A 12,466-nucleotide genomic window follows, 5' to 3' on the forward strand; every position below is an offset into this window, starting at 1 on the left:
TCCAGGTGGCAGACATTAAAGAAAAATTAGATCTGCAATGTCTGTCTGATGTTTCTAGCTTTGGGAATATGTGAAGGATTGAAATGGATATCCTACCATCTCATATATTTGCTTTTTGGGGGGGCGGATCTAGGAAGCACTTATGGAAGAATATGCAATTGCCGCTCAAGTGTGGAAGCTGAGCACGTGTGACCTGTGTGAAATCGCCAGGAACAGCGTGCTGCAGAGTGGCCTCTCCCATCAGGTATGGTGTGTGATGGCACTGCCTTCTGTCCCTCTTGTCCCTTCTACACACATACAATGGGTGCCTGCTGCATGTTAGGCACTTTCTAGGCTCTGAGATCCGTGAGGATGACAAGCAGGGTGAACGCTGAAACTCTCTAGGGGAGACCCTTGAATTTTCAAGGCTGCTCTTTCACCCTTTCACACCTCAAACATGACCTCCTCCGAGAGGCCCTCCCTGATCACCATTCTACCACAGCCACACACTTGCCATCATTCTCCAGCCCTTTAATCTGTTTTTCTTCATAACATTTATTACTACTGACATCGTAATATGTAGTTATGTGTTTTCCCATCTTTCCTTCCAGAATGTAAGTTCCATTAGACGGTTTTGTTCAGCATTATATCCCTAGGGTGTAGAATAGTCCCTGGCACATAGTAGGCACTCAGTATTTTTTGGATAGTGAATAGTACCTACACTGAATAAAACATTGTAGGGATGGGACCTGGACATCAGTAATTTTTTTTATAGTTCCCTAGGTGATTCTGATGTGGAGCCAGGGTTGAGAACCATTTCTCTACGTGGTGTCTTAGGCTCCTGGGTACCTCCCTGGGGTGGTGTCACTGGTACAGGAAGAAGCCGCATCGGTGCTGCTCTTATTGGATGCTGATGCAGAGAAGAGCTAAATGTTCACGATTCAATTGTGCAGACCGGCTTCCTAAGACTGTTTGCCCCTGTCAGCTCTCAGGAGGGACTGAGAGTCTTCATGCTTTCATCTTGCCTTCTTCATTGCCAGCAGCTCCTGGAGGTCTTATCTTTTTCTTGTGGTCAAGGAAAGCATAGTCAGAAATGAAGGGAATGAATGTGGGTGACATGCTCGAGCACATGGGCCAGCAGGAATTTTTAAGAACCCTGTGGGGAACGATGTCTTGGTGAAGGACCAGCTTCAGGGGACTGGTTTGATTTGGTGTGGCTAATGTCAAAGCTGCTGTGGGGATATAGAAAATAAACCTAAGGTATATGGTTTCATTTGTACTTCTCTGGTTCCACAGGAGAAGCAAAAGTTTCTGGGACAAAATTATTATAAAGAAGGACCTGAAGGAAATGATATCCGAAAGACAAATGTTGCTCAGATCCGGATGGCGTTCCGATACGAGACCTTATGCAATGAGCTCAGCTTCCTGTCTGATGCCATGAAATCAGAAGAGATCACAGCTCTGACCAAATAGGTCCAGCAGTGGACAATGCATTTTAACTTTCTGGTTTAATTTCAAGTTTGCTGCGATTAACAGTGGTCAAGATATCAAACTAGGACCGTCCTCCATGTAGAGGATGCCTCTGACTAGTGATTTTGGTTGTACTGTTCACTTTAAGATCTAACATGCCCACTTCTGTTAGTATTTCTGAGTAGTAGATGGTGACTCCTCCTTGGGGATCTGGGAGCTGGACACTTGTCTGTACTCATTCCTAATTTTCCAAATATGTCTCTTGAAACAGCTAGTGCTTGCATTGTTGGGGCCAGGATCTTGCAAGGTCCAGTGCCTACTGACATGAGGTCTGTGTGGTTTTCTGCCAAAATCCTCTATAGACCCTGCAGGCTAGTTGGTAGTTGTTCATTTCAGCCTCTGGCTGGCTGCCTTAAACAAAATCAATTTCAAAGCTCCCTTTCATAAAGGAACTACTTTGAGAGAATTAAAATAGAAAATTTCCTTCTTGACAATTTGCATTTTTTATGAATTTCTTAAAATGTTTTACTTAGCCCTCCTATTTAGGAAGCCACATATGCACATTGAACCAATCGCTTCTGTTCTGTGTCTTGGTTTTCTCATCTGAAAAGTACGGGTTTGGACTAGATGAGTAGTTCTCAAATGTTCTGTGAATGCCCCCCCTCCTGGACCACTTCAGGAGGAGGGGGAGGGCAGGGGGAGTGAGGTTCTGGATGCCGCTTTCTTCAAAGCAACTCTTTCATCACTTTTACACTGGGGCTTCTACATATTTTCATTTGAACTACAGACTTTGGAAAACATAGGATTAGATGATCCCTGTTCCTTTTGGTTCTAATATTTGGACTATAGCCCAATTACCATTTTACTTATGAAAAGTTAGGGCCAGAGAGGTGAAATTTGCTTAAGGTCACACAGCTAATAAGTAATAGGACCAGAACTACTTTCCCTACTCCTCCTAATCCAGTCCTTTTCCCCACTGTTCCATTAGGCCTCACAGATGTTAAATTTTACCAGTGTAACCTGTGCATTTTTTTAAGGTGAAATTTCTCCCTTACCTAACATGCAGACTTCTTTAGAAGATATAAGTGGTCCCAGGGGCCAGGTAGAAATTATTTTTAAGACCAAACTGAATTTAAGCTTTACCAATGTACTCTTCATCTGTGTTACTAGTGCCTGGTACATAGTAGGTGCTCAATAAATGTACATTGAATAACTGAATGAATTTCTCTTTTGGCAATTTTTTAAGGATATGTGCTCCTAGTATGCAACAAGCTGCTCAAGGACCTTTCTATTTCTGTGGGCAAATGCAGATGATGACAAGCCTTTCTAAATTATTATAGACTTAGAAGAACTCTATTTTTGCCTGTGAAGATGCTTATTTGACTTTAGATGGTCTTGTCCTGTGACTTTATAATGCTTATCCCCTCTACCGATTAACTCAGCATATGGAACAATAAATGTAGTCTTTTTATTAGGCAGACATGTATGCTATCTTCCAGCTAATGATGAAACTAACTGAAAACCCAGTATTTATCTTACACATTCATTATTTTTGAAAAGGCCCCATTTGTATACATTTGTCCTAACTCAGCAATTATTGTACAGTTTTTAATTGTCATTTTATCTGTACCAAGTATTTGTTTTTAATTATTAAATAAATGTCTCAATAATTTAAAACTACTTCAAGTTAATACTATTTAAAGCAAAACAAATGAAGAAACAAAAAGCAGAATCAGACCTATAAAGAGAATAAACTGATGGTTGCCAGAGGGAATGGGGTGGGAACATGGGTAACACAGGAAGGGGAGTGGTAGACACAAGCTTCCAGTTATGGAATAAGTCACAGGAATAAAATGCACAGCATCGGAAATAAGTCAATGATATTGTAATAGCACTGTACGGTAACAGATGGTAGCTACACGTGTGGTGAGCACAGCATAACATACAGAGAAGTTGAATCACTATGTTGTACACCCAAAACTAATGTAGCCTTGTGTGTCAACTATACTGAAATAAAAACAATTTTAAAAAAAGATTGGGCATCATGAGAAGTTATAAGTAACAACTACCAATTTATCTTTTACTAAGACTCAGACATAGATGACGTTTATAATGAATACTCAAAAATTTTAAACTGAAGCTCACTAGACCCAGAAGGTGGACCTTTGCTATCTTTTTTCTCTAACTTCTGGCCTGTTACAGTTCCTGAGTAAAACCACACGTGTTCCCTTTGCCTGGATATTACTTTAGTCTGTTCAGCCACCATGTATTCGATTTTACCTGTCCTGCAAACTTTTCAGACACCTTTGTCGGTAGCACTTTGCTCTTTTATCTCATCACTGTACCTAATTGGCTTTGGCATTTTGCAGGGGCGTGGGGTGGGTGGGGGATGAATCCCTACTTTCTTTTGTGTTCACAGGTGGAATCAAAGGCTATTGTATACTAGCCCATGTTTGTAAAAGAACAAATTTCGAAGCAGGTTATCCCTTACTATAAAAGCCTCAAGTTCATGTATGTGTCACTCCAAACTGCATTGTTGAGATGATCAATAACATTGCTCTTTGCCACATGAAAACCAATCACAGCTCCTGGGTTGGTATGTACCAAGGTGAGTCCTGGGCCTTTACTTCCTTTTATCTTGGATTAAAGCAGAGTTGAAAGCACATCTCTCTGGCTTTCTCTTTACTTGTTTCTGAGTCCTCCACTGGAATATTCATCTTTTTTTGGATTTATACACACAATTGAAGGAGATATATTGGTAATACACCTAAGCACACAATACCTGAACTATGACTGTTATAAAGAACAAGGGTAACTAACTACAATGAAAGGAATACTAATCAGAAAAACATAGTTGCTTGGAAATTTAAAAATCCTCAACCTTTAAATAAGTATTTTAGGGGCGCCTGGGTGGTGCAGTCAGTTAAGCGTCCGACTTCAGCCAGGTCACGATCTCGCGGTCCGTGAGTTCGAGCCCCGCGTCAGGCTCTGGGCTGATGGCTCAGAGCCTGGAGCCTGTTTCTGATTCTGTGTCTCCCTCTCTCTCTGCCCCTCCCCCGTTCATGCTCTGTCTCTCTCTGTCCCAAAAATAAATAAATGTTGAAAAAAAAAAAAAAAAATTTTAAATAAGTATTTTATCAGAAAGATCGAGGATGCCAGAGAGTAAGACTATAAACAGTTGCAAGATTATCAAAATGTATCTCTGAGGAGGCTTATGTCTTTTGGTACCAAAATGTGTACTTCTCCAGGATGCTGTACATCAGTAAATTGAAATATAAACTTCCATTCCTTCTTATAAATGGCTTTCCTCTTCTCAGCACTAAGATTCTAACATGCTTTTCTAATTATACTTTTTAACTTTGGAAATGATTTTACAAGAACCACAAAAAAAAAAAAACACTGTAGTATTTTATCTTTTTTCTGTCCAACAGGGTAAATAAGACATGAGAACAAATGAAAATCTGTTGTCAGCTATGTATATTATATTGTCATTGTGCTGCCCATCATAAATGGGAGTGATCAGCTGACTTCCCTAATCTCCAAGCAGTTTTCTTATTCCTCGATAGACAAAGTAAGCTTGACTTAAGAAAGAAAAAAAAAACAGTTAAAAATACAAATTCTTTGGACTGCCTTTTAATGAATCCAACTTTCCACTGTTAATCACAGAAACAAAAGATAATTTCAAGCAGCCTTATTACCCAGATATAGATTAGGTATAAGGAAGTTGAGTTCAATTTGAAATGAATTTTAAAACATAGGACGCAAACATCACAACTCCCCAGAGCACAATACAAAATAGTCCTCTAAGGAATATAAACATTTAGTATAGAAGAATGTGCAACTTCGTAAGAAAAGAGTCTCTTCAGTTAGCTAAAATTTACTTGCTAAAGATTATTTATTGCACAATATATCAGTTTGTCCTAAGAATAAAGCAGATACTATTATTCTCAACTTCTAAATTCAGTACGTAGTCAAATACATTTTCTCAAACTAAAGTTCTACAGCATTACAATATGAGTAAACTCTTTGTTACTGAGTTAGGATAGGGAAAACATTTTAACTTCTAAAACAAATTCCTTAGAGTTCATGAAAACATTTCACAAATCCTAGAAGGCACACATTATATTTCCTATCATAGTAAGTGCATTTAAGTACTTCATATTTAAAAAAGACAAAGCTGTACAGAATACAAAAAGTGTACATTTTATCCATGAAACAAATTTACAACTTTTATGATTAGTTATAATAGTAGAACCTACCTAACATTCACATCTAAAGAATTATCACCCAGTTAATGCAGTAGGCAAAAACCTGTGCTCATTGATTTAATAAGACTAACAAAAACTAAGAACTTTCTACTTTACAGTAGATCAGTTAGTGTCTTGGAGCTCATATTGGAAAGTAAAAAGGTTTGGGCAATATCAGATCGTTAAGCTTACTGTTAAATAATTCCTTGAAAGGTGAAGGATTCTTGGGGATAAGATCATTGGCTATACCTGGAAAGATCCAAAAACATGTAAAGCAACTTTGTTCATTTTCAGAAACATTCTTCAATTAGGCAATCTGAGTTAGACTCAGCAAGTCTAATCCAAAAGGACAATTTAAAATCTTAGAGCTGGAAAAGATCTCAGAGATCATCTATGCCAAGGTTTTCAAAATCTGTCCCATGGGATACTAAGACTTCGGGGAGGAGATTCAGCGTTCTACAAATCTGACTTGAATTAAAAAATTTTTGGTGGGGGTGGGGGGGGCCCTGGGTGGCTCAGTCGGTTAAGTGTCTGATTTCGGCTCAGGTCATGATCTCGTGGTTTGTGAGTTTGAGCCCCACGTCGGGTTCTGTGCTGACAGCTCAAAGCCTGGAGCCTGCTTCAGATTCTGTGTCTCCCTCTCTCTCTGCCCCTCCCCTGCTCGCATTGTGTCTCTCTCTCCCTCAAAAATAAACAAACATTAAAAAAAATTCATTTAAAAAATAACTCCCATCATACAACTACATTACTAAATAAATTCGACTATCCTGGATACCACCAATGCATTAATACATGTTTTTATTGGTTGACTTTATAATATTTATTGTGGTATATAGTTATATAAGGAAATTTATATTAATAAAATATGACTTTTATATAGAGGGGTAGTGTGTGTGGGTATATAGCATGTTTGTGTAGGGGTTCTGAGTAAGATTTTACCTGGGGGGGGGGGGAGTTCTACTGCTAAAATAAACTGTAAAAAGCACAGATAACATCTCAGTTTCTAATGCAGGAACCTACAAACCAGCAGCAGGGACTTTCTCAAGGTCACACAAACCATCAAGCACATTGCCAGGTGGATATGATAGAGCCCCTCGTGCTCCACAGTGGTGTTTAGCTATTTGGTCCTGGGCTGTCTCCATCATGAATGTCAACCAATTAGTTATCAATATTTTGGGGGTAAAATCAAGCTATCTTCGGTCAGACATTTTTGGGAGGGAAATGAATTATTTAATTTGCATGCCTATTAAAATCCTGACATCCAGGGGCACCCAGGTGGTTCAGTTGGTTAAGTGTCTGACTCTTGATCTTGGCTCAGGTCATGATCTCGCAGTTTGTGGGTTTGGGCCTGTGTCAGGCTCTGTACTGACAGCACAGAGCCTGTTTGGGATTCTGTCTGTCTGTCTGTCTGTCTCTCTCTTTACCCCTCCCCTGCTTGCTCTCTCTCTCTCAAAGTAAATAAATAAACTTTAAAAAATAGTTTAAAAAATCCCAACATCCAAAAATTCTGCCATCATTAAGCAGCAACTTAAATTGTGTACTTTGGTATTTTGGAAAATAGTAATATTTGCAATTATGCATAATAAGTCAAAAAAGTTACATGGAATGTTAACATATCTTTTAAAGGAGACATCAGGTTCTAGTTTTATTATATGCTAATATGTTAATGCTTAACATAAAACAAAAATTTTACTTTATAAGCAAAATTTTTGAAAAATGAAGTGTCACTAAAAATCATAATTCCATTATGACTATACTCTCTGAGTATTTCAAAGGAAGTACAGTGAAACAGTAGATAGCCAAATTATCTCCTGATTTTCAGAGGTGTTCATGGTACACGTTTAAAAGGCTGTACCCTATGTTCTTCTCACTTAATGACATAAGAAATTTAAAGACTTTGAGACTTCAGAAAGATGCCTTCAAGTTAAGAAAATAAAGGCACCATGAACCAATATTGAATGATTTACCATAATTTGGAAATACAAAATTCAGGATCTGTGAAGAAGAAAAATTTCCTTCTGAAACTCCAAGACGCAAGAGCATTATCAAAAGCTATTTAGAACAGTTTTCCAACTATGGGAAAGCATTTCCAGATCAGCCAAGAAGATTCCCCAGCAGAAATCCATTTACAAGGCGAAGTCACGCCCAGCTTTATAGTCCTCACCCAAATTATACAGCATGGAAAAAAAAAAAAAAAGACTTTTAAGTAAAAAACATGTAGTTCCAAAACACATTGCTACAGTTATGAAATAATTGTGGATCGTTTCAAGTAAAAATTATTAAAGGAGCAATAATTAACCACAAGGGGGCATACACACTCCTTAGATTCCAGCAGAAAGACTAAAGTAGTAACCTGCACTTTGATATACTCTACATTTTCAGTCACTTCAAATTTTCTCTCAGATGGCTACACTTTTTAACATTCAAAGTTTATTTTAAACCTAACTAAATAGATCCCAGAATACTCCTGCCCTGAAAAATAGTGTTTCAGAAGTCTCTGGAAATGTTGCTGTTACCTCAGCAAAGGATTCAAGAGCAATTAGTTCTAATATATATTAGAACAGATAAATAATAGAAAAATATGGTCTAAAACAGTAGCAAATTTTAGTTTACTATAAATGGAAGACATAGCAAGTTTATCAAAAGAAATGGGACAAACTGTCAGAACAGCGAAAATAAGAGGGTAGGGAAAATTGATATCTCTGCGTCTGTGCCACAATATCCCTGCATTCTTCCCCCATGACCAAAGTGTTTGCAGCTTGTAATAGCAACAGAAGACCTTCACCCCAAGGTCATGGTATAAGGGGCTGGCCTGCCTCATCAGCCATGTTAAGAATATAGTTAGCCATATCATCTTCAGTGGGTGCATCTGACACCACCCAAGATTCATTTGCTCCAGTCATCTGTAGGCGACAAATAGGGCAATTCCTGTGTCGATCACTCCTATCAGAGAAGTCAAATAAAGAACAGTTTGTTTTTAATTCTTTAAAAAAAAATAGGTGTATTTGAAAAGTAATCCATGTACATGGTTTAAAAAAAAGTAAACAGCATAAAAGTATACAGTAAAAAATAAATCTCTCCTTCCCACTCCAATCTTTAATTCTTATCCTCAGGGGCAACTACTGTTACCAGTTTCTTATATATTCTTCTACACTTGATCTTAGCCAAAAGGCCGAGAAGTGATTATATATTCTTCTAGAGATAGACTACACATGATTAAGCTCGTGTGTATATATACATTACTGCTTTTTTTACTTGTCAATATATCTTTTTTTTTTTTTTTTTTTTTTTACTTGTCAATATATCTTATAGGCCATTATGTGTTAGTACATGTTAGAGCTGTCTGTTCTTTTTAAACATACACTGTGTGGACAGGCCATAATTCACTTAACTCATCTCCCACAGAAGGACATTTAAGTTTTCCCCTATCTTTTACAGCTACAAACTGTAAAAGATACAGTTAGGGGAATGGAAGCATTCAAGGTTTAAAACAGAAGATGAAACTTACATGTAGAATAATTTTTCTGACAGGGAAAAAACATATATGATCACTTAAATGAGATTATGTTTTCCACAGGGATTTTTCTGCCTTGACAAATATTATTTTGGAAATTTCAAAAATACCACATTTGAGCCAGAAACATGTCATGCAGGGAAAATGTTTTTCTCTTCATTTCTCAGTGAAATCTGAGACCAAAGTAATTAAATTATATCAATTGCTCTTTGGCTTTTGTGCAAAAATTTAGAAATCTGTTCCAAAAACTAAATGTGAAAGCTAGAGCTGGCATATATTATTCAGATTCATTTCTGGTTCCTCAGAGATATTTTATAAGATAATAATGTGTTCTCTTCTGTGCACAAAAGTCTCAATTTTAAGAGTCAACTTCTGTTTCTGGCCAATACGGACCAGATTTATCTTCCCACTTAAAACAATGAAAACACTGGAAAAATACATGAAACAAGGCTTTCAACACTGGACATCATCAGATAACACAGGACAATAATCCCTGGGGATGAGAAGCAAAGAAGGTGAGCCCTATAATTGCCCCAGCTTATTGTCTTGAGAGCCTTCAGGCTGTAGAACAAGCAGGAGAAACCCAGATGGAGCCTGGCAGACTCTCTGAGTTGAAGAGACACAGCTGAGACTCTTGGGAGGCCAAGGCAGCTAGAGTTCACAGGGCAGAGTACTGAAGTACTTAACTGCAGAAAGTTACACAAAGGGAGAATTCTGGAATCTACTGAAGGTCGTCTTAGAATATATTCAGCAGAGATATGATCAGTGTGTGCATGTGAGGCTCAGGAATCACCCAAAAGAATGTGAAGGAACACTACCCAAAACTCACACAGGGCCTGGGATATTGCCTGCTTTCACCAGACAGACTGGAAAACCTTGTAACTCATGGAGCATTGAGCAGAGTACTCTGAAGGGTCCTCTGAAGGCCTCATTAGTGGGACATAATTAGCTCTCAACTAAACACTGCTCTGGTCCTGCCTAACAAATCATAAAAGCAACACCCAAAAGGATCAAACTGTTCTAAGTAACTATATTCCAGAACAAAGCTCAAGGATATTTATAGGAATACAAAAATATCCAGTACCCAAAAAGGTAAAAATCACAGTGTCTGGCACCCAGTCAAGAACTACCAGGCATAAAAAGAAGCAGAAAAATACAACCCCAAATGAAGAGGAAAAATCAATCAAAACCAATCCAGAGCAGACACAGATGTTAGAATTAGCAGGGAAAGAAAATTAATGGTTATAACGATCATATTCTATGTATTAAAAACACTAGAGGAAAGACCAAACATTTGAAGTAGAGATATAGAAGATATTAAAAACATTTTTTTAATGTTTGTTTATTTTTGACAGAGAGAGAGAGACAGAGCATGAGCATGGTGGGGGGGGGGGGTGGTGGTGCGGAAAGAGAGAGGGAGACCCAGAATTCTGAGCTGTCGGCACAGAACCCGATGTGGGGCCCGACATCACGGAGAGTGAGATCATGACCTGAGCCGAAGTTGGACGCTCAACTGACTGTGCCACCCAGGCGCCCCAAGATATGGAAGATATTTTAAAAACTCAAACTTCTTGACATGAAAACTATAATGTCTGCAATAAAAAATACACTGGATGGGATTACTGACAAATTAGACATTGCCAAAAAAAAAGATTGACAAATTTGAAAAGATCTAGCAATGTTAAATCTCCAAAATGAAAACATAGAGAAAATGATTTTTAAAAGGAAAAGAGCAACAGTGAGCTGTGGGACAACTTTAAGTGGTCTAATATATGTGTAACTTGAGTCCTAGGAGAAGAGTGAGAACAAAAATATATTTAAGAAAATAATGGCTGAAAATTTTCCAAAATTGATGATGCAATAAACCTACAAATCCAAGGAATTCAGTGAACACTAAGCACAAGGAACGTGAAGAAAACTACTAGAAGGCATATCATAATCAAACTTCTCAGAATCAATGATAAAAAAAAAAAAAAAAAAAAAAAAAAAAAAAAAAAACCCTTAAAAGCAGCCAGAGGAAAAAAAGGCATATTATCTACAGAGGAAAAAAAGATAAGAGTGATAGCATATTTCTCATAGGAAACAATGCAAGAAAAATGAGGGTGGAGTGAGAGCAACATCATTAAAGTCCTGAAAGAAAAAATAGTATTAGTCTAGAATTCTACACCCAGAAAAAATATCTTTGAAAAACGATGTTCAGACACTCAACAACGTTCTATGGAATCTACAAAAAAGCTATCAGAACTAATAAATGGGTTTAGTAAGGTTGTAGAATAAAGGATTAATACACAAAAATCTATTGTAGTTTTATATACTAGCAACAAATGATCAGAAATTGAAATAAAAAATACTCTTAGGGGCGCCTGGGTGGCGCAGTCGGTTAGGCGTCCGACTTCAGCCAGGTCACGATCTCGCGGTCCGGGAGTTCGAGCCCCACGTCAGGCTCTGGGCTGATGGCTCAGAGCCTGGAGCCTGTTTCCGATTCTGTGTCTCCCTCTCTCTCTGCCCCTCCCCCGTTCATGCTCTGTCTCTCTCTGTCCCAAAAATAAATAAACGTTGAAAAAAAAAAAATTAAAAAAAAAAAATAGCCTAAAATACAAAATAATTAGAGATAAATCTATCAAAGATTTGTAATACTGAAAACTACAAAAATTGATGAGACAAGTGAAAGAGCTGAATAAATGGAGAAATACACTGTGATTGTGGACTAGAAGACTTAATGTTGTTAAGAAGTCAACACTTGCCAAATCAGTCTATTTATTTAATGCAATTTTAACCAAAATCCTTATAGCTTTTTTGAAGAAATTGACAGTTGACTCTAAAACTCATTTTGAAATGCAAAAGAACTAGAAAAGGCAAAACAACTTGGACAAAGAAGAACAAAGTTGGAGGACTAACATTCCCTGATTTTAAGACTCAAAGCTACATTAATCAAGGTAGTGTGGTATTGTTATGAAATAAACAGATCAATGGAACAGAAGAGAATCCAGAAATAGACCTATGTGTATTTAAACAAATGATTTACAATAAAGGTGAAGTGGCAATTAGTGAAGGAAAGAGAGTCTTTTCAGTAAAATGTGCTGAAGCAACTAGATAGCCATAGGCAAAAAAAGAATTTTGATCAATACCTCACATCATATACAAAAAATTAACTCAAAACAGATCATAGATATAAATGTAAAACCTAAAATTATAGAGCTTCCAAAAGAACAGAGGAAAATCCTTGTCACCTTAGGTTAGACAGATTTCTTAGATA

The 12,466-nt window shown here is 37.5% G+C and overlaps 2 protein-coding genes across 11 annotated transcripts in view; one reads left to right on the plus strand and one right to left on the minus strand.

The window, feature by feature from the left end:
- AMPD3 (adenosine monophosphate deaminase 3) overlaps window positions 1–3,129 on the plus strand; it is a 60,283-nt gene extending 57,154 nt beyond the window's left edge. For all 8 annotated transcript variants that reach the window (XM_047877631.1, XM_047877637.1, XM_047877635.1 and 5 more), the window contains 2 exons: window positions 134–244; window positions 1,276–3,129. In XM_047877631.1, the coding sequence (XP_047733587.1) occupies window positions 134–244; window positions 1,276–1,452 (288 nt within the window). In that variant the 3' untranslated portion in view covers window positions 1,453–3,129. The remainder of the gene's footprint in view (window positions 1–133; window positions 245–1,275) is intronic.
- Window positions 3,130–8,283: 5,154 nt separating this feature from the next.
- RNF141 (ring finger protein 141) overlaps window positions 8,284–12,466 on the minus strand; it is a 30,503-nt gene continuing 26,320 nt past the window's right edge. For all 3 annotated transcript variants that reach the window (XM_047876754.1, XM_047876755.1, XM_047876756.1), the window contains exon 6: window positions 8,284–8,639. In XM_047876754.1, coding sequence (XP_047732710.1) covers window positions 8,489–8,639 — 151 coding nt within the window. In that variant the 3' untranslated portion in view covers window positions 8,284–8,488. The remainder of the gene's footprint in view (window positions 8,640–12,466) is intronic.

The sequence above is a fragment of the Prionailurus viverrinus genome, chromosome D1, assembly GCF_022837055.1.
Source record: "Prionailurus viverrinus isolate Anna chromosome D1, UM_Priviv_1.0, whole genome shotgun sequence".
In the NCBI taxonomy this organism is placed as follows: domain Eukaryota; kingdom Metazoa; phylum Chordata; class Mammalia; order Carnivora; family Felidae; genus Prionailurus; species Prionailurus viverrinus.